Source organism: Sphaeramia orbicularis, chromosome 1, assembly GCF_902148855.1.
Source record: "Sphaeramia orbicularis chromosome 1, fSphaOr1.1, whole genome shotgun sequence".
In the NCBI taxonomy this organism is placed as follows: Eukaryota; Metazoa; Chordata; class Actinopteri; order Kurtiformes; family Apogonidae; genus Sphaeramia; species Sphaeramia orbicularis.
In genome coordinates this window covers 20805875-20826699 of record NC_043957.1, presented here as the reverse complement: position 1 = coordinate 20826699, position 20825 = coordinate 20805875, and the positions used below count along the sequence as shown (strand labels likewise).

The 20825-nt window shown below is 39.3% G+C and overlaps 1 protein-coding gene across 1 annotated transcript in view; it reads right to left on the bottom strand.

The window, feature by feature from the left end:
• The window catches only part of LOC115429438 (collagen alpha-1(XI) chain-like), a 73853-nt gene that overhangs the window by 11101 nt on the left and 41927 nt on the right, over positions 1-20825 (bottom strand). Inside the window, exons 21-56 of the mRNA XM_030148859.1 lie at positions 19138-19191; positions 17251-17295; positions 17116-17169; positions 16986-17030; positions 16858-16911; positions 16738-16782; positions 15352-15405; positions 14924-14968; positions 14601-14762; positions 14448-14501; positions 14306-14359; positions 14175-14219; positions 13163-13216; positions 12991-13035; positions 12827-12880; positions 10649-10702; positions 10472-10525; positions 10276-10383; positions 10099-10188; positions 9871-9924; positions 9158-9265; positions 8867-8974; positions 8722-8775; positions 8575-8628; positions 7173-7280; positions 7024-7077; positions 6868-6921; positions 6732-6785; positions 2561-2614; positions 2308-2415; positions 2077-2130; positions 953-1006; positions 767-820; positions 475-528; positions 282-389; positions 136-189 (exon numbers count right to left, since the gene is read on the bottom strand). Coding sequence (XP_030004719.1) covers positions 136-189; positions 282-389; positions 475-528; positions 767-820; positions 953-1006; positions 2077-2130; positions 2308-2415; positions 2561-2614; positions 6732-6785; positions 6868-6921; positions 7024-7077; positions 7173-7280; positions 8575-8628; positions 8722-8775; positions 8867-8974; positions 9158-9265; positions 9871-9924; positions 10099-10188; positions 10276-10383; positions 10472-10525; positions 10649-10702; positions 12827-12880; positions 12991-13035; positions 13163-13216; positions 14175-14219; positions 14306-14359; positions 14448-14501; positions 14601-14762; positions 14924-14968; positions 15352-15405; positions 16738-16782; positions 16858-16911; positions 16986-17030; positions 17116-17169; positions 17251-17295; positions 19138-19191 — 2358 coding nt within the window. The remainder of the gene's footprint in view (positions 1-135; positions 190-281; positions 390-474; positions 529-766; positions 821-952; positions 1007-2076; positions 2131-2307; positions 2416-2560; positions 2615-6731; positions 6786-6867; positions 6922-7023; positions 7078-7172; positions 7281-8574; positions 8629-8721; positions 8776-8866; positions 8975-9157; positions 9266-9870; positions 9925-10098; positions 10189-10275; positions 10384-10471; positions 10526-10648; positions 10703-12826; positions 12881-12990; positions 13036-13162; positions 13217-14174; positions 14220-14305; positions 14360-14447; positions 14502-14600; positions 14763-14923; positions 14969-15351; positions 15406-16737; positions 16783-16857; positions 16912-16985; positions 17031-17115; positions 17170-17250; positions 17296-19137; positions 19192-20825) is intronic.

Below are 20825 nucleotides of genomic sequence, written 5' to 3'. Positions count from 1 at the left end.
AAGGATCATCTTGACAGATTGTTTTTAAAGCAAACGGTGCTTTTCCACTTTTGTGTTTCAGGTGTTTTGATTATCACTGAAGTCATGGTTTGATTGTGGAACAGAGATTTATTCCACTGTTGTGTGTTATCTTACCATGGGACCTGGTGGTCCCGACTGGCCAGGTGGTCCATTTAAACCCTGCTCCCCCTAATAAGAAGACAAAGACCACAATTATTTCTCAACTACTATCTTTTCCTTTATGTTTCATCTATATGTGATCATTGTCCACTGTAACCTACTGCAGGGCCAGGGATTCCTCTTAGTCCCTGAGGGCCTGGTTTCCCAGGATGCCCTTGACCACCTACAGGCCCTGTCTTCCCTATGGGACCCTCCAATCCAGGTGAACCCTTAAATTGACACATAGCAAAGCAATGTTTAAAGGCTACGAGTATCTAGAAGTTAATGATCAAAGACTTGTTTCAGATCTCTCACCTTGGCCCCTTTCAGGCCTGCCTTTCCTTCCTTGCCCGGTTTCCCCAAGTGGCCCTGAAGAAGAACACGTTAAAACACTTTAACCTGAATCTGTCACACAGATGCTTGGAGACACACACACTCTGAGAATACTTTAACAAATTAACAAATTCTCTCTACCACATCTTAACAGGGGAAAGAATTCTTATCTTGTATTTAATAGGGAATTACTTGGAACTCTAAGTATATCAGATGGTGATGTATGTATGTTGGATTCAGGCAAAGTGAAACACTTAAACACAGAAACACACACCCTTCGGCCAGGAGGTCCAGGTGGTCCTGGTTCCCCTGTTGCTCCTGGTGGCCCCTGAAAAATTCAAAGGAATTTGATTGCTGGGACAGTAGTAACAAAAGCATTAGTCTATTGTGTTAATGTTATGGATTAAGGTATATTATACTTTAACTGTCAGAGTGTATAGCGTATCTACACAGAACTCACAGATTTTCCAGGGTCTCCTGTATCTCCTTTAGATCCAGGCAGACCATCCACACCCTAATAACAACAAAAAATGGTGAGAGGACTAGTTATGGATTGCAATTTCCTTGTGATAATGAAAGCTGCTGATGTCCACTGTATGGACAAAATATTACAACATATCACAGATACACCTCATTGGACTCTGGTTTGTTTTCCCCCTTGGTGCAATTTGTATCGGTAGGTAAAAATTCAGAAAAAACACTCTGCTCAAAGGAAATTCAAGACTCAACAAATTACTTTCACTCCCAAATAACACGCTAAAGGTCAAAAACTTCATATCTGAACCTCAAAGTATAAGGCACCATGTTGGAGGGTATATGGGATGAATAAGGCTCATCACCATTATGTTTGTTGGAGCTGCCCTAAATTGTCTCTGTATTGGGAGAAAATACAATGAAGCACTGATAAAGTGATTGGGGGAAGGTTTCCTTTAAATTTTGAAACTATGTTCTACACAAACAACCAGACTGCTTGTAAAAAACATCTGCTGAATATTATGTTGGATGCTAGCAAGAAAGTAATCACTAGAAAATGGATGACTGACAAATTACCCACATTAGAAGATTGGATAGAACTTGTTAAAGAAATTTCCCAGATGGAGAAACTCACATTTGCTTTGAGACTAGAACATGACAAATTTGAGGAATGCTGGAAACCATGGGTGGACTTTATGAACACTTAAAAGGAACAAAATGTGATACCCACTGTTGTTTCGCTACTATATTACTGTTGTTTTTATTATCATTTTTTTATTACTGTTCTGTTGTTCAAAAAAAAAAGGGAGGGGGGGTAAGAAAACAAGAAGTGAAGGCACTGGAGATATACACAGGAAAATATATGTACGGATAGATAGTTTTGTTCTTTTCTAAAAAGAAATATAGAAAAATAACATTGTAAAATATTATATGTGCATGTAAAATCCGTCAATTCTCCATTACAAAATCAAACAAAAACTTGAATTTAAAAAAAGTGTAAAGCACCAAATGATCAAATTATCCCACGAGATGATGTTAAACCTTTTTTTGTGTATTTTTTCCATCTCTAATGGAGAAAAGTATGAAAAGGATGATGGGATTGGTACTCACATTGGGTCCAGCTTCTCCTTGCTGTCCAAGGTCCCCTGTGACACCTATAGGACCCTGTGAAGAAGGATGATTTGAGTGATATTGGTAACATAAAGTATATAAAGTTAAAGGTTGTGTGGAGCAGGGTACAGTACACTACGAAATGGTACCACAAGCTGCAATGAAAAGTGTTTTGTATAATGTCTTATAGCAGAACAGAGTTATAGTTTCAGTGTTCCTGAGGATCCTCACAGCATTGCCCTTAGCTCCATCCTCCCCTGTGGGGCCCCTGGATCCTGGAGGACCTGCTGATCCTGGAGCACCTGTATCTCCCTTCTCTCCCTGGTCACCCTTGTCTCCCTAAAACAGCACAAAGAGCACAGTGAGCCATGGAGGGCAGAGGGACAGAAGAGAAATACAGTAACTTTTAACAACACTCAGTCATTGTAATTTTCAAGACTGTGTGAATTCATGGGGGCCCAGTATGAATACAAAACACACTTACTAGCCTTCCTGCAACACCAACTGGTCCTGGATCACCTGCTTCTCCGTCTTCACCCTAAACAGACAGAAAATATGTTTGTGAACTAGTTTATTAGTTTAGTTTGTCTGTAGCACAGGGATTAAAGCAAAAATTTTTCATCTGACTGAAAATTTTCTTCTGGTCAAAATCACTGGCCACTATTAAAAATGATGCAATACAATACTACTATAGCGTACAAGTTTATATAGTCAAATTTGGCAATACTGTAAAACACACTGAATGGGAGACTGTACAGGTGTAGAAGATTAGCAACATGGATAGAAAAAATGTCATGAGTGGTATTGGTGGGGGGTCTGGGGGTCCTCCCCCAGAAAATTTTTAAAGCTTCAGGTCAATTTTGGTGCTCTCTGGTTAATTTTAAAGGGTATGAAAACCTTTGAAGCAAGTGAAAATAATAACTAGAAGAAAACCTTACTGCAAAAAATGAGTGAAAAACTTTTTATTTAACAATTTAGGAACTCCTAAAACATAACTCCAACAGCACATGAATTTTGGGGAAAAAGTCTGTGTAAATGTAACCCTAACCAACTAATCTTCAGCTTCTCAGACTGATGGCGGATCAGGACTTTTTTACCATTGGAACCATACAGAATTTTCTTGTGGCAAACTACACACATGCACGCACCAGGCTGCTTCATTTTTTTGCACCATGATCTAATTGGAGTTCCATCGTCTCCCTTCTCATCAAGCCATGCCCACCTCCATCTATTTTTCACGCATCTCTCAATAGTTACCACTTCAGCACCTTCCTCTACAAACGTGTCCATGATGTCGTATATGCTAGCCAAAATAATCTGCACATCGTCAAACCTGCGTCCACAACCCCCTCCCGCCAATATCATGTTCTCTTCTTATTGGAAGAAATTACGTCAACTGAAACAGAAATTATATTCCATTACAGATACTCTCTGAGGGTATTTAAAATACAGTGGCTTTGCAAATACCAAGGGTGTTACTCATTCATTCAATTTTATCTTCCTACTGTACCACACAGATAGAAATAAGATGCTGAACGGGTCAAAATAAAGCACTTATGCAGTCGGACACGTCACCGCATAAGGCCGCGGCGCGCACAGCCGCACGCACGGGAAGGGCACATACACACAAACACAAACACACACACTAGTCATATACCGGCAAGAGGAGATAAACTATGAACCCAAACATGAAGGTCCATGTAGACCAGTTCTGTCTTCTTCCCTTTTCGCTGTGGTTCTTTCATAATGAAAGCTACTTGTTAGCACTAAACTAAAGTTAGCGTCTGGAGGCTGAACTTCGGTAAAGCTGAACTTGTCCATGTGTTTCTGAGGCACAGAATGAGCAGCGTTTCCTTCCAAAGATAGTCATCAATCTCTCCTCCCGACATAAAAATAAAGAAGTCATCTTATTATCACCACTGTTAAACCTATCAGCCCCCTGTGGGTGGTGTGCCTGTGTTAAACACCTGCAGATTCAGGACAGCAGACCCAGGACAGGATCGCGGTGCCGACTGGACTCCGCGAAACACGTGGGGAAGTTACTTCAATATGACTTTTTTCCCCCCTCAATTTTTCCATTTGACGGAAATCCGTTGTGGTGACGGAGAACTTTAATCCCTGCTGTAGCAGCTCATAACAGAGAAGTCATTAAACTTAAAAACACAATTCACAATAATCACCTACACTTAAAAACAACAAACTGCATACTAACATACATATATCACCATATTTAGCTGACTAGAGCTGAAATGGAACGGATCTGTACTGTTGTCTTGAAAGTCACAGCTCATATTCACCATGGAGAACATGTGATGATGTACAGTACGACTGTGTTGCTGTTGACCAACAATCTTACTCAACACATTAAAGCTACTGCTGACTTTTTTTTTGTTGGATTGTGGGGACGGCTTCTACAGGAATGTAGCTGCACTGTCCACTGTCTAGACACAGTCTCTCAAAGTGCTTTATGTTTCATTACAAATGCTACATTCAGGACCCATCACTGTGAACGATATGCTCTGGACTCATGGCCTTCACTGAGGCTCAGGAGGCAGCGACATTGGCTTGTATTATCTACAAGGCTGTATTGGGCAAACTACCCCCATATCTCTGATGCCTCCTGTCTCCATCCACCAGTGGATACAACTCCTGCTCATCACATTGGCTCCTCCTTAGAGTCTGAAGAATCCACTCAGAACTTGGTAAAACAGCTTTTTCCTGTGCTGGACCTTGGTCATGGAACAATTTGCAAAACTCACTTCAGCTTCAGCATTTCATTACCGTGGGTGAATTCAAATCTGTTCTGTCAAACTGTCTAACAGAAGTGTGTAACTGCTTTTTATGTTTTTTAGCCATTTTTGTATGTAAGTTTTATACTCTGTTAGTTGATTTGTATTGTACTGATGTGCCTCTTGGTCAGGTCTCCCTTGAAAAAGAGATTTTATCTCAAGGGACTTCCTAGTTAAATAAATATTAAATAAATAATAATAAAAAAAGATAAAAGAGAACCAGTACATAAATAGAGTATTCAGGTACTTGTACTTCCTGCATTGTAACACACATCTGTACTATCTGCTCCATACTTTTTCAAAACAGCCTTGTTACTTTGGTTTGACAGATCTGAGCAAATTTTTATTTTATATCATTATGTATCATCAAAACATCAAGACCAGCTTTACCCTAAATGGATGGGTCAGGATTGCAAAAACAAAATACCATCACTAAAGACAATGTAAAAGAGGTTACAAGACGAAAACAACATAAAAGACATAACGAGAGGGAAATTATGTCATCACAAAACAACACGCAAGAAGAACAAAATAGACAAAAAAGGAAGATTATTTAGCTAATTTGATTTGAACTTAGAATGGTTTACAGATAAAAAGGGGCCACAAGGTATGTTCTAACAGTATGGGGATCACATCCCTACTGGAGAGGCCAGTTTGGTCACTAGTCAGACTTCAGATTCATGAGAAACATAGTCATGAGACACTGTTATGACCCTGGGTCGTAATTTGTGTATCTATATGTATGTGTTTTCTGTTTAGTGTGTGTGTTTTCCCCCCGTCCTGTAGGTGTGTTGTGCCCCTTTTGTTGTTTTGTTGCAGGTTTCTGATTGGTGGAGCATGATTGCCCGGCCCTTTAAAGATGGCCCTGGAGCTCCCATCCTTGCTCGCTCTTGCCTCCTGCCAGCTCTCAACCCTGTGTTCGCGTGTGTGACCGTCAGTCTTCGTGCTCCTGAAAAAATTCGATTGTTTGTGTTTGTAAATAGCTTTTGTTAAATTGAACCTTTTTCAGGTAGGGGAGGTCGGCTCTTTTGCTTTTCCCATTTTCTCCTGTTTTTGGTTAGGTAGTTAGGTAAGTTTTCTGTATTTTATTTCTTGCATTTATTTTGGATTAGGTAAGTTAGTTTAAACTAGAAGAGATTTTGTTTGTTGTTTTAGCCGCTCCCTCCCCTAACCCTTCCTTAGTTGTTGAGAAAAAAATACTAATAATAAATATTGTGAACTTTTAGTTTTTGACTGACGTGTGTGCTTGGGAGCTGGGAGGGGACAAAAGTTGAGCCTATTATGTTCGCCCTGGTGAACCCCTAGGCCGGGGCGTAACAGACACTGGACCAGGTCTTCACATTCAGCAGGGTCCCAATGGTTCACATGCGTTATGTGGACTTGAAGAACCTGGTCAAACCCAGTTTCCTGTGGTATACTTTAGGGGTGTTTCAGAAATATAGGGTTTGTGGCTACAGGCCATTTGGTCTGACAGACAACAAAGTTCAGACTGCTAGTAGTGTGTCAGACTTGTTTCCCTCCACCAGTCACTGATATTGTTCTTATCTTTTATGGGCAGAATGTCTGGGTGTGATCATGTGGTGGAGGGTGTCCACTTTGGTGAACTCAGGATTGCATCTCAGCATCTTTTTTCAAATGATGTGGTCCTGCTCGTATTGGAGTGGTTTGAGTGTGAAGCAGCCTGGATGAGGATAAACACATCCATGGAAAAGACGTATCCATTACTGACCCCCTGACCCAGAACCGGATAAGTGGTGAATAATGGATAGTTTAATAATCTCCACAGGAAATTATGAGGACGTGAGGTTCAGTTCAGAAAACTTTTAACACTGACATTATTACTCAGAAAATATGATTTAACTTTACCTTTTCTCCAACAACACCTGGCTGTCCCACCATCCCCACTCGACCAGCTGGACCCTGAGTAACAGAGGACATCACAGCGTTTCATAACAAAGACTGCATTAAATGTGGCCCATGAAAACATTTCTGTGAGTCCCACCTGTCCTCCTATGGGTCCTTGAGAGCCAGCAGGACCCTGTTGTCCAGGTGGACCCTAAAACCACATAGGAGAAATGACATATGTTCATTTATTTGTGTAAATGAAATAAAATGGTATACAAATATAACCTGATACTTAAACAGGAAATAAACCCACCATTAGACCCCCATGCCCACTCTCGCCTTTCTCTCCTGGCAGCCCAGGCATGCCCTTGAAAAACACACACAGGATTAGAGGATTAAAGTGCAGAGCTTTATCTTCACTCCATCAGCAGAATCAATTAACCGGCTACAGTCTGAGCTCACCTGTAATCCAATCGGTCCTTGGGAACCCTTAAAACCACGCAGTCCCTCGTCACCTTTTGGACCATACATGCCCTGTTGCCCACGAGGACCTGCCAGCCCATCGACGCCCTGAGAGATACAAATCATGTGAAACTTTGAACAGGAGCTTCTGGTTCTGGGCCAAAAAGAAACACTATGGCTATACCACCACAAATGTTGACCACAAATGACCACAAAAACAGACTTTGTTCTATTGAATATTAATTTTAAAAGGATTACTTAGAGCAGAATGAATTTTGTTTCCAGAGACATTAGTTTTGTGGGAAACATCCATTTCATGGGAACACTCAATGACTGTATGAGAACCTGGTCAAACCCAGTTTCCTGTGGTATACTTTAGGGGTGTTTCAGAAATATAGAGTTAATATAGGATTAACGGACTTTGAAGTCATGAATGCTACTTAACCCAATAATCTGTTCTTTTGTCAGAGGACAAAACAAATGAGTTTCATATTTCTATGAGATTAAATGTCAATGAATAAAGTACACAAGTCAATGAAATACAGAGCGTGGACCTAGCTGCTTTTTATGTATTTAAATGTGAAAATAGTGTCTGCACACTGTCTAAGTGAGATTAAAATGGAGCACTGAAATATAAAACAACGTAATACAAAATATAGTGAGCAGTACATAATCTAAATGCACAATATCAAAATGTTGCATGGTGAGATTTGATAAAAGTGTTATATTGCCTCCATTACCATTTGCATTCTATCTACGATTCTATAATAGCATAGACTCTATGTTATGAGCTCAGTGCAGAGAGATAATGAAGCTGAACCATGAACAGATATGGAGCAGCCAACAAATAAGAAACACATCTCTACTAATCCATCCTATACACTGATCTGAATTATTGCCTACCTGACTGTAAACATGTACTCAATTATTACAAAGGAAAATTAATGTAGTCATTTGCTTTAGCTCACACACTCTGTAAGTACTAGATTTATTTGAAACCACTCCTATCTCTGTCCCTGTCTGATCAGATCTTTAGTAATTAAGAATTAAAGCTTGTGGAAAGCACAGCTTAGTGCCCTGCAACTGTTTTAAAGTGTTGCATAATATTTCAGGATGGTTGGTGTCAGTATACTGCAAAAACTGGTATGTTGCCTAGAGGCACTGCTGTACCATAGAGGGTTAGAGTGAAGTTCAAGCCTAATAACCAGAGATGTACAGTTAAAACATTCATGGCAGAGGCAGAAATTCAATAAAGCATTCCAAATAGAAATAGAACTACATAATGATATAACTAGGTTTCTGAACATGCTCTACAGAGGTTTGACTCTGAAGGTTTTGGGAGTGTTGTAAAGTTTAGCATGCTGGAAACATAAACAGAACACAAAGAAAAGAGCAGACTCACTGGAAGTCCAGACTGCCCCACTGGCCCCTGGGTACCAGGCGGACCTGGAGGCCCCTATGGAGTGAAATGCAGACAGACTGAGACATGAGCAGAGACACATTTATCAGGACAGGCCATGTTCAATCACATCTCATGCTCCAGACTCACTGCTTCCCCTTTGTCTCCCTTGCTGCCTTTCTGTCCAGGTCCACCATGTTCTCCCTGTGGACGCACACAGAGGACACACGATTCATGATCACAACAGAAACCCACAACACTACACAACACCATGAATCAAAGAAAAACAGTTTACCTTATCCCCATCGTCTCCTGGAGGTCCTGCAGGGCCAGTAGCCCCAGGCATCCCTACAGGTCCCTGTTCTCCATCCTGACCTGCAGGTCCAATTGCACCCTTCTCTCCCTGGGGCACAAACGTATTCAACGCATGTTAAACTGCACACACACTAACAACCAAACACACATGAAAAACCGACTGATGCAACCGAAGATGGATCATTTCTACACAGTTTTCCTTCTGACAGTATTGATTATGAAACTGAGAATGAAATGTACAAGAGCCAGTAAACAACAAAGATGTATTTACAGGCTCGCCCTTCTCTCCCATCGGTCCAGGTCCTCCGATTGGTCCAGGACGCCCCGGTTGTCCGATTGCACCAGCTGGTCCTGGTGGGCCTCTCTCACCTGACGCCCCCTGCAAACAGGATGATAAATGATGCAATTATTAAATAAACCACTAGGGCAAAGACAATACATTTAAAACCTTTGAGAAAAGTGCTCTGTCAGTAACAACAAAGATTGGTTTCATCTCAGGATCTTACAAACTAAAAACCTCATGACTCAGTAATTCAGCCAAGCTCCACATTAAATTCCACTGATCATGCTCTACAGGAGTAGTCAAGACTGTGATGGAAATTAATAACAAGTATTCAGTGTATTTTTGTTCCAGTGGACGTTGTCACTAAATTGACTTGTATAATCAGTAGAGACATGCTGCCTGGACTTACAGACTGTTTTACAGAGGAGTAAGATGTTCGGTAGTGAACAGAGAAGTGAAATTCCACTGAGGTATCCTTAAGCTATTAATTCAGCAGACATTTGTTTACTAATTTTTCTTTTTACCATAAAAAAACCTGATCATGATGTGATGTAATGGTCTGATGAGCTTTAACTGAACACAACAAATGGAACATTACACAGAAAAAATACTGGAAAAATCTGTTTTAATGAAACAGCCAAACAAATAACTTTGGACGAATGTTCAATGTGAACTGTATCAATAAATGTGAGGTGACTTACAATGGCTCCTGGAGATCCAGTAGGGCCTGAGCCTCCTTTCAGACCAGGAGGACCCTGGAAGGATCACACATAGTTATGCTTTATTTGTTATTTTATCAGCTCAAGCAGCTTCAACACATTTTAATATACAAATAAAAATGTGTCCACTTCAGTGTGACAACAGCACATAAGCTCTGAACATAAAGACTGCATTCCTGTCAGACATATATAGATACAAATAAATGTTACCATTCCTCCTGGAGCTCCTCTGCTCCCCCTGAACCCTTTCAGTCCTGCAGGGCCACTCTTCCCAGCTGTCCCTGGAAAACCTGGATCGCCCTGACAAACATGAACAACAGTGTACCATTAAAGAATGTATCTATCTATCATGGTAATGGTCTTTGTGTTGTGACCATTTGGACTCACCTTTCCACCTTCCTTCCCAGCAGCCCCAGGTAAACCATGCTCTCCGGGTACACCTGGTGCCCCTGGGTGACCTCGGTCTCCTGTTGGGCCGGACTCACCTGATTTACCCTGAACGATACAGAAGAAATCCATTTCATGAATAAATCAACACAAAAACGACATATTACACGACAGAACTGTTTCACATGTTTCTCACCTGTGGCCCCACCACACCTGAGGGGCCCGGAGGCCCTGTTTTCCCTTGGAAACCCTGCAGCCAGAAAAAAATGAGCAGAAAATATGTTCCCTTTTGTGTGAGGTGAAAACCTTTCCTCAGATTATGGTCTGGGTGTAGCAGGACTTCAGTAATTATGACCTATAATAACTCACTCACCGGCTCTCCTCTTTGACCTGGGTGACCTGGGAGTCCATCCTTTCCAGCTGGACCCTACATCCATACACACATGCACCCACAAACACACATGCCAGGACATTTCCCCCCTATTAGTATTGTATTCATGATGCTGTCAGATATTTGGAGATAAATGCAATAAATGTCATCTGACGAACACTTTGGGTGATTCATGCAGTACAGTGTATGAGCAGGATCCGTTCACCAGTAATTCTGCCTGCCATAATTATTACATAATTACTGTAAGTATTTAAGCCAACTGCAACAATTTTGTGTATTGGTGATAATGATCTTCATTCCGCTGTATAAAATGAGCAGGATCAAACTAACTGAAAAATGTAATATTTCATCAATATTTCCACACCATTTTCCACCATTTGGACTTTGACCAGTTCTCTTCAATTATTCTTCCAATCAATGGCTCTTCTCCATTAGGTTCACTGCATGGGTATTAATAAGCTATTATTAAGCCTCTACTGTACTAATACAATAAAATGAACTGAAAGAGACACTCATGTCAGTTTCATTAATGTGACAGCCTTAGTGTCCATTTTAGTTTTCACTAACCTCTAACATTATATACTACTGTTTTATCCAGATAAATGTGTGATTTTTTAAGCACATACAATCAATAAATTTCATCCAGGGTGGGAAAATTAGCTAAATATTGGAACACTCTGATGGAACTTGGTTTGCACTCATTGTCTGGCTCAAATTAAACCTGTTTGCAACCAAAGGAACTAAAAGGTTCATTCACATTGATGAAGGTCTGCATTTTCACTGTGATGCTGCTAAAATAACATGGCCCACCACCATGTAAAAAATGATGGTTTTGACAGATAATTTTTGTACCTGACTATACAACAAATTGTCATATATATGGTGGTTCGGTGGTTAATACTGTGCAGGTCATACATATTATGTTACAATACTAGGTTAATTCTCCTGTCAGTGCCTTTGACTTGATCAGTGGTCCATCTGTTACTTGCTTTGTTTGGTAATTCCATGGATGTGTGTTAAAGTAGTCTCGCAGAACCCTGTTTTGTTTTGTTTTGTGCCAGCATTGCTGCAGGCAAGTCTGTCTCAATCATCTTGGGCATAGAAATAAACCTGTCTGGGTTGTATTTTGTTAGCTTGTATTTCTTTATGAATCATGTTTTGTGCAGCACTAAGCACAGGATGCATTCTCAAATAATAAAATTACACTGGGGTAGAACTTTTGAATGTGGCAAAGTGAGTCAAAAGGAAACACCACATGAAAATACACGCCTTTATCAAAACTTACTATTTTCAGCAGGAAGTTGCACCTGTGAGGTTGTTATTCCACATAGTAAGGAGGATTTTGAAAGAAGAAGCGTATGAAGACTGAGATTATCACCCAATGGCAGAATTACTCCAACAGCCAACTAGCCGACTGAACCAGACTAGACTGTCGACGCAACATGACAAAGTCTATATAAAACTAGATCATATTAAAAATAGTAGCTGAAACTAAATTAAAAATATTTGGTGTTGCAAGCACCGCCCTCAATGTTCCTGAAGCACTATCCCTCTGTTGGGGGTAAAATAAAATCCCCTGAACAAAATTTCAAGTCTGGTTCTTGTGTGTAAATTACATTGAGATCCTCCAAAGATACCTAGATCTTGGAGAAAGTCTCTAGGGAAAAAACATGACTTAATTTAAGCTATAAAACCGCTATAGAAGAAGGATTTGTTGTTAAACCACATTGTTCTCTCCTATTTCCTACAGCTGACTTTTCAAGATTGTGGCACATAAACTTTAGCTGTCCTACCTGGTGTCACTATACAAATATATATTTTTTGGTTTGCAAAGCAAATTATGTGTATATTCTATCACATATTTCCATAAAATGTCAAGTAAATTTGAGACAGAGGGCCAAAAATCACCTTAAGTGAGTATAAAATGTTTTTGGAAAATTGGGGTAGTTTTCTTTTTAGAATTTTTCGATAAATATTTTCTAATGCGATACAAAATGAGCAGGAAATAGTCAATGCCACATGCTTAGAGATCAATAATCATGTTTGGAAGGGGTAGATGTTTTTTCTGACACTATTATAAATAATATTAACATTAACCCATTAATTAATTTGAAACTTGTGTGTGTCCACAGTTCCACATCTGTTTTTTAAATAACTCACCATTGACCCTTTAGGTCCTGGTTCTCCATTCCTTCCCTGTGGTCCTTGAGGGCCCTAAAAATATACAGAACCAGCCAATAAGACTGATCAACAAGACAGAAAAAAAAAAAAAAAAAAACAAACTGATGAGATATTAGCAACATTTACAGCAGGGTCTGTCATACCCGTTCTCCAGGAGATCCTGGGGGTCCATCATGTCCTGAGGCGCCCTATAAAAATGGAAGGAAATGAACAGGAAGTGTTAAAAAAACAGATGATAAAGTGGGGCTCATTCAGCCATTAAAAATGAGCAGCGTGGTGAGGGGTTGGTGTGGGCTGAACAGTGAGTCAGCTGACCTTTTCTCCGGGTTTCCCTGTGGGCCCCCTTGCCCCTCTGGCTCCTCGTGCACCCTGACATAAGAGAAACATGAGCTGAGACCAAACTCAGACAGACCGAGAACTTTTACCAACCTGGGACAAGACGTGTGGTTCAGCAGTTTGTTACTTTATACAGTCACATTTCAGCACTGAACAGACGAACTGAGCACATTGATAAATCAGTGACCTTGCTCATTTTAATTGTGGTGAAGTGTAATCCATCCATCCATCCATCCATCCGAAATCTGACGATGTCATCTACTGCCCAAGTGAATGTATTTTAAACAAAACCGATATTTTCATTTAACAATACTAGGGGTGTAAGAAAATATCGGTTCTGCAATATATCGCGATATTTCATTTCACAATACTGTATCGATATTAAAAAGTATTGTATCGATATGTTTGGGTATTTATTCAAATGCAGATATTGTGGAGGTTCTTTTTTTTGTTTTTCTATTTTGTTTTTATTTTATTTATCATTATTTAATACTCTTTCATTAAATAATATTAGTTTCTTTGTTGGGATTGCACAAAAATAATGCTCTGATGTTAGTTATGAACTAACAGAATATGAACATTTGAACAGAATCTTAAACTGTAATGTCTGTAAAACATAATTTAAGTTTGAACAGAGGAAAATTTGGTGATATAGCATTAGATCCTGTTGTGATCAAATAAAAATGTGTTCAATATTTGTCCATATTTCTGGTGAAATTCAATTCTTCAAGGAAATAATCATTAAAAAAAAAGAAAAACTAAAAACTGCCTTTTGAACAGTATCGTGATATATTGTGATATATCGTATCATGATCCTAGTATTGTGATTTGTATCATATCACCAGATTCTTGCCAATACACACCCCTAGACAATACCATATTCTATGAGTCTAAGAGAATGACAAACAGGTGCCAGGTTAGTTTTCCCATGCACTAAATGGTGTTGATCAGGAGTGTGTTACCAACTGAACTGGGAAAAGGAGTCACTCACATTTGAACCCCTCTGGCCTGCACTTCCTGGTTGTCCTGCAGGACCCTGGATAACAGCACAAGGCCATTAAATGAATAAAAACATCCTGGTTTCTATCCAAAACTGAAATCATTATCTGTTTTTTAACATACTTTCTTTCCTTTCTCTCCTGGTTCTCCCAGTACACCAGGGAAACCATCAGAACCCTGAGCAGAAGGAAGGAAATCATAGTCATTTGGTTTTAAGACCTGTATCTAATATTCGTCTCCATTCCTTTAAACCCTCAAACTCTACCTTTGGTCCCTGCCGTCCTGGATAACCTGGCAGCCCAGGAACTCCCAGTTTCCCCTGAAAAAGCAAAGTGGAAGAAAACACTTTTAATATATCCTATAAAACTTACTTCTTTTGTTTTGTTCTTCTTTTGACAGATGACAGGAAAATCTTTACCTTCTCTCCAGATATACCAGCAGGTCCAGACTCCCCTTGAGGCCCCATCTGGCCCTTGGGCCCCTCTGGTCCATCTTCTCCCCGAGCACCAGGAACTCCATTATCTCCGACATCCCCCTTTGCTCCCATTTCCCCCTTGGCTCCTGGGAAACCGTCTTCTCCCTGAAGACAGAACAAAGACACGAGATGTTCTTCAACAAACAATATAAAAAGACAGATGGTACTAAAAATAAACAGCACGTGTACTGAAGTTAATCTGTGGAAGTAACATGATACATCAAGATAAAAGAGCCTGAATGTTCACACTTTTTTTTCTCTTTTACCTTCTCGCCTTTACTCCCTTTTAATCCCCTGATTCCATCTGCACCCTGTCAAACAAAGAGATAAAATAAAACCCAATGTCAACAGGAAAATAGAAAACACATGATAAACTATCTCTGCCTACTCCTGATACCCTCATGATGTTTGTTAGCATAGGTTGACAAAGTTACTCCTTTAACATCTACCCTTTTCATGGCTCACTAACTGTAACTGGAACATCAACAAACTGTCATTTACTGTTAAGGTTAAAGAAGCACAACCCTTAGGCTAAAAAGAATAAATAACATCATCTGAGAGAAAACATCTTCTAGTTTGGTGTTTCACATATACCTAAAACACAACACAAAATACATATATTTCATGCTAATTGTGGTGCAATGAGTCCACAAGCTCCTTATATATTGGTATAAAAACTAATTGTTTCATGTACCTTGACTCCTCGTTGTCCTGGGTATCCGACAGGCCCCTGCACTCCTGGAGGACCCTACAAAATTAATTATGTAAAATATTCGCAGGGATGAACTCCTGTTTAACTGTTAAGTAATATTACTACAGTACTGTAATAAAATGGAAAGTCAAGTCAATTTGATTAAGGTTACATGTTTTATTTGCAAGGGGTAATTTAAGAGCACTAAGAGTAGTTCAGAGTAAAAGACATTAAAAAAAATTTAACAAGTCAACTCTGTTTGATTCCTAGTTAGACTGGGGTTTTTCGGTGTTATTTGTCTGTTCTCTCCACCCTCCAGTTTCCCCACCATTAAACATAAAGGTAGAGGTTAATTCTCAAGTCAGTGCCCCTGAAAACGGCACTGATATGGACCACATCTGGTCCCTGAGCGCCCTCAACAGCAGCTCACTACTCCTAATGTGGGCTATGTGCTAATGCTAATGCTAATGGCAGGTGCTGTGTGTATTAGGAAGGGTAAAATAGAGAAACCAAGTTCCCCTATAGCAGGAGTGTCCAATCCTAGTCCTCAAGAGCTACTATCCTGCATGTTTTAGATGTTTCCCTCTTCCAGCACACCTGACAGTCGTCATCAGTCTTCTGCAGAGCTTGATGAAAGGCTTATCATTTGAATCAAGTGTGCTGGAAGAGGGATACATCTAAAACATGCAGGATAGTAGATCTCGAGGACCAGGACTGGACACCCCTGCCCTATAGGATGATTAAGTGATTCATTTTTAACCACAGTGCTAAAGAAATACTGCAAATTTTAATACTATTCCTACAAATGACCCTGATCCAGTCATCTCTGGAAAATATTTAATATTTAATGTGATGAATGTGTGTCTGTAAGAGGGAGAAGGTCTCATACTGCTGCCTTACACTACACAACAATTTATATTCAATATTTATAGTGCTGTCATTTACTACATCCCACAAAGAACTAGTAACGATACATCATTGATATATTTCTGAGCCTTGGGTGGCCAAATACAGCGTAAGATTCTGTTGAAAGTTACTGCCCTATAATCTAGATTAGATTGTCTTCGTGTAAAACTTAGTACATACATATTTATGTTTGAAAGTACTCAGATATTATAACTGCACAAGGCACAAGGCCATTTGACCCTGAAAAAGTAGGTGGTCACCTATTTTCAATAGGCTTCTGCTCCATGCCAAGATGCATCCACAGTATATATTTGATGCAGATATCTCAATGCATTCTTCAGATAATGCGATTACATTGTTGAATGGACAGACAGAAGGACAGACGACAAAACGATTACAATACCCCTGCCGGGGGATAAAAACAAAACGTCCTTGTCCAATGTCCTTTAAACAAACTGAGATACCTGTAAATAACACACTTACTGGCAGCCCTTTTTCTCCTGGAGTACCTTCTCTTCCAGGATGACCCTGTCGACAAGAAAACATATTAATCACCATGTAACCACTTAAACATATAACAAAACATGTGCAGTGTGTACTTACTGGAGGCCCATCGTTTCCAGGTAAGCCTTGCATCCCTTTTTTCCCTTGAGGTCCCTGTAAGTTATAAAGCATTAAGTAAGCCATATTCTATCTACCTGTGGTTCACAATTCAACACAAATTCTCTTACCTTTTCTCCGGGGTGTCCAACTAATCCCTGAGGACCTGGAAAACCCTGTAGGAGACAAGCAGTGATAATATCTGTGTTTTTACATTAGTGAGTATGTATTATTTATATGTGTATCATTGTCGTCTTGTACCAGGATTCCAGGGTTGCCTTGTTGTCCTGGTGCCCCGATGTCTCCAGGGGATCCCTGTTTCGCACAGAAAATAATGTCACAAAAACCTGATTTTCCTTACCAGGCTCCAGTGATTTCTGTATATTTAATACTCACTATGTTTCCCTTTGAACCTTGAACCCCATCAACTCCCCGAATGCCCTGTGTGGACACAAAGAGAAACACTTCAAGAAGACAACATATTGTCTTTTTTTGCCTCCATATCAGATAAATGAGAAGTATCATGATTATTAGAAACAACAGCAGAAGATGGTAATCATGAATCCTTATTTGTCAGTCTATATTTTATATACAGACATGCACTGAAACTGATCCTCTGGATTTAATCTAGTCAAATTTAGTCATCTCTAGCTGAACACTCTACACAAACACTGCCTCGTTCAAGGGCACATCAGTCAACAATTTTTCCGCCGGTCTGGGGAGTCAAACCAGTGACCCTTTGGTCCCAAGCTCTAGGCCACTCCTGCCCCATAGCTGTAGCCAGAGTGATGTATGTAGAGCTGGACGATATAGCAACATGTTATTGTAATAAAGTATTAGTAATTATCACAATAAAAGTTGGATCATTTTAACTGACTTTTGGCCCTGAGTGAAAGCTGTAAAAGACAGATGGTTATTTTTTGTGCATTTGAACTAAACTCTTTACAGTCGGAGCAATATAAACACTTGTAAGACACCAGAACATTACTTTGATCTACAGGCAGAACAAAGATATCCTGCAAATATACAGAGTAAATTGAAGTAAATTCACAAAATAATGAAAACTTTCTGTTTTAGCTGAAAAAAAATCTACACATCATGGCCAAAAGAAAGTTCCATACTATACTATTTAGCCATGTTTAGGCTTTAGCTTTCATTTATGGTATGCCTTCACTATGGCAGTGTTTCAATAAGCCTGTGCAATATCACAACACTTATCCTGACGTTTTTAGACACATAACGGTGCTGAACCTAGAACTGACTAACTGAATCAGCCACAGACCATAACACTGCCCTCACAGGCGTTTACTATAGGTCCTTGGCATGATGGGTAATCGGTCCCTTTGCCTCTGCTCTCGCCCTGATGGAAAATCAGTCTGGAACGGGGTCAATCTGGACTCATCAGACCACGTGACCCTTTCCCACTGGAACACAGCCCAATCTTTATGCTCTCTAAAAATGGTTAAAGAAGGGTTAAAGAGCTTGCTGCAGATGAAAAATACAAATCACTGGAGTAATTATCCACAGGAAGGATCTGAAGTAGTTGCTGAAATGTAGGTGGTGACTTTTTTTTGGCTCAGGCTGTGACTTAAAAAATACCAATTATTATAAGAGTCTAGTACAAAGACTGAAAATAACAAAATCAAAACAAAGCATTATCCACAAAATACTTACTGAACTTAACTAATACAACAACTTTAGAAACTCTAACTCAAAATAAAACATCAAATAAAATAAAAATACAATCTATTATAATGATATTGTTCATTTTTAAAGCTGGTCACATAAGCCTAGTGGGGAAACAACTGCAACAATTAGATAATGATAAACCACCGTGTTTGTTTTGACGATATCATTTCCCTGCTTGGGGCATTATGCGCTTAATTAACCGTCACCAAGTATGAGTATGTAACCTAAATAAATTTTAAATGCTCCCTCAGAGTGTTATCAGATGCAAACGAGTGCTAACTTGGCTTCTACAACCAGAAATATAACATATTCAAAACATAAAGAGATGACTCCAGGTAATAGGATGTTGTAAAACTGGAAGAGAAACATGTAGTCAACCGAGATAAGAATTACATTAACATGATGTTAATGATGATATTATCATGCCACATTATCCGACAGATACACCACAGCTGGATTTATGTTAGTGGTGGAAAGATTTACTGCATGAATAAACACAGCGCCAAACAGTAGGAGAGGCAGCAATTTAGAAGTGGTTTTGTACTGTCAAAGATGCAGATTAATGAGAACATGTAAGAAAATGTTGATACTCACAGGTTGGCCGGGGGGGCCAGGACGACCCCTGGGGCCATTTAGACCTCTTGCACCCTGAAAACCACAGCACAATTACATATAAGATAGCATACAGCATATAATAGAAACATAATCCAGTGTTTTTCAACCGTGGGGTCGCCTGAAATTTCTAGTAATTGATAAAAAAAAAAAAAACAAAAAACAACTTACTAATAAAAATATGTGGTGAGTTGAGAGAAACAATCACAGCACATAAAAGACATGACAAACTGTGAAGCTGAAACTGCAGCACTGTGGTACTGTTTACCTTTCAAATGTTCACTGTGGCTGGTTTCAGATGCTGCAGCTCTTTCATAATTCATAGTTTGAGTTCTTGCTTGTTCAGTATTAATTGTCAGCCATGTAAATCCAAGCTGGACTGACTACATATCCTGACCAAGGAAAATAAAATTCTCACTTTGTGCAGTAATCTACACCTGGCTTTTCTGCCTTTGTCCATAATAATATACATTATATAGACTAAATGTGGTCTAAAATTTAAGTTTATTTGCAACATAGTTTTGCAAACTATTACATGATCAAAATAAATGAATTTTAGCAAAAATAAATAAATAAATAAATAAATCTCCATTTGGAATGTCTGGGGTCACCAGAAATTTGTGATGTTAAAATAGGGTCACAAGCCAAAAAAGGTTGGGAACCACTGATGTAATCACTTGTCATTATAGTGTATGACCTTGTTTGTCATAATGACCAAAGTTGGACTTTGAGTTGTAGAATGTGTTTATACAGTGACAACAGTATGATCACCACTTATTCCTTTGAGATTTGTTACAGAACGCCTGTAATATGATCAGAAGATCTCTATTTAAAACAGAATTCATGCTGAAACCAAGATCTGAAAACTGGAGACAATGTCCTAGAGCCAAAGCTTGTACTTCCTTAAATGTCCACTTGAGGAGACTTAATTGACACTTTGACCTCTGTGTTAAAATGTCTAACTTTACAATAGAATTAAACAAGTTTACAGCCTAACACAGCACTTTAAGTCTCCCTGTCTACTTTCCTCCTTCCTGACAGCTGAAGAGGGTGTGTTTTTTTTTGTATAACCGAATAATTTAAATTATATTAAGTTTTGAAGTAAAAGATAATTAAGTGGTGTGGCCACTCTGGCTGACAGGTGGGTGGGTTTTATTGATGTGTGCTGTGTGGGTTTGACTGGCAGCTTTCTGCCTGCTGTCAGGCTTTAGGAGCCTCTGTTCTTAAAAACAGTTTTCCCAGACAGACAGCTCCACTGTAGATGTGATTGAAAAGTTATACTAAGAAGACCATCACAGAATGTGCTGGGAAAAATGTTCCATGAAACCTACCAGTGCTTCAGTAATTCAGTTCTGTATTACAGGGTTTTCCAAATACCTTTCTAATTGAACAGGCTAGTTCTAATTAGTTTGTTTATACTCAATATGAAGTTGATGTTCCTGTCATTGTAACATTTAAAAAGTACTTGAAATTCCTCTGAGGCATTTAACACAAGCATTAGATCAATATCTGCCTGTTAAGTGTGATGTCTGGTGTCATAAAACTGACGATTATATCCAAATAGTCAACAACAGCAGGGCTTGTTTGTATAGAATAGAATAGAATAGAATATATATTGTTACAGGAACAACAAAAATCAGTTTAGCACCTCTGTTCTGTTTAGCAGCAAT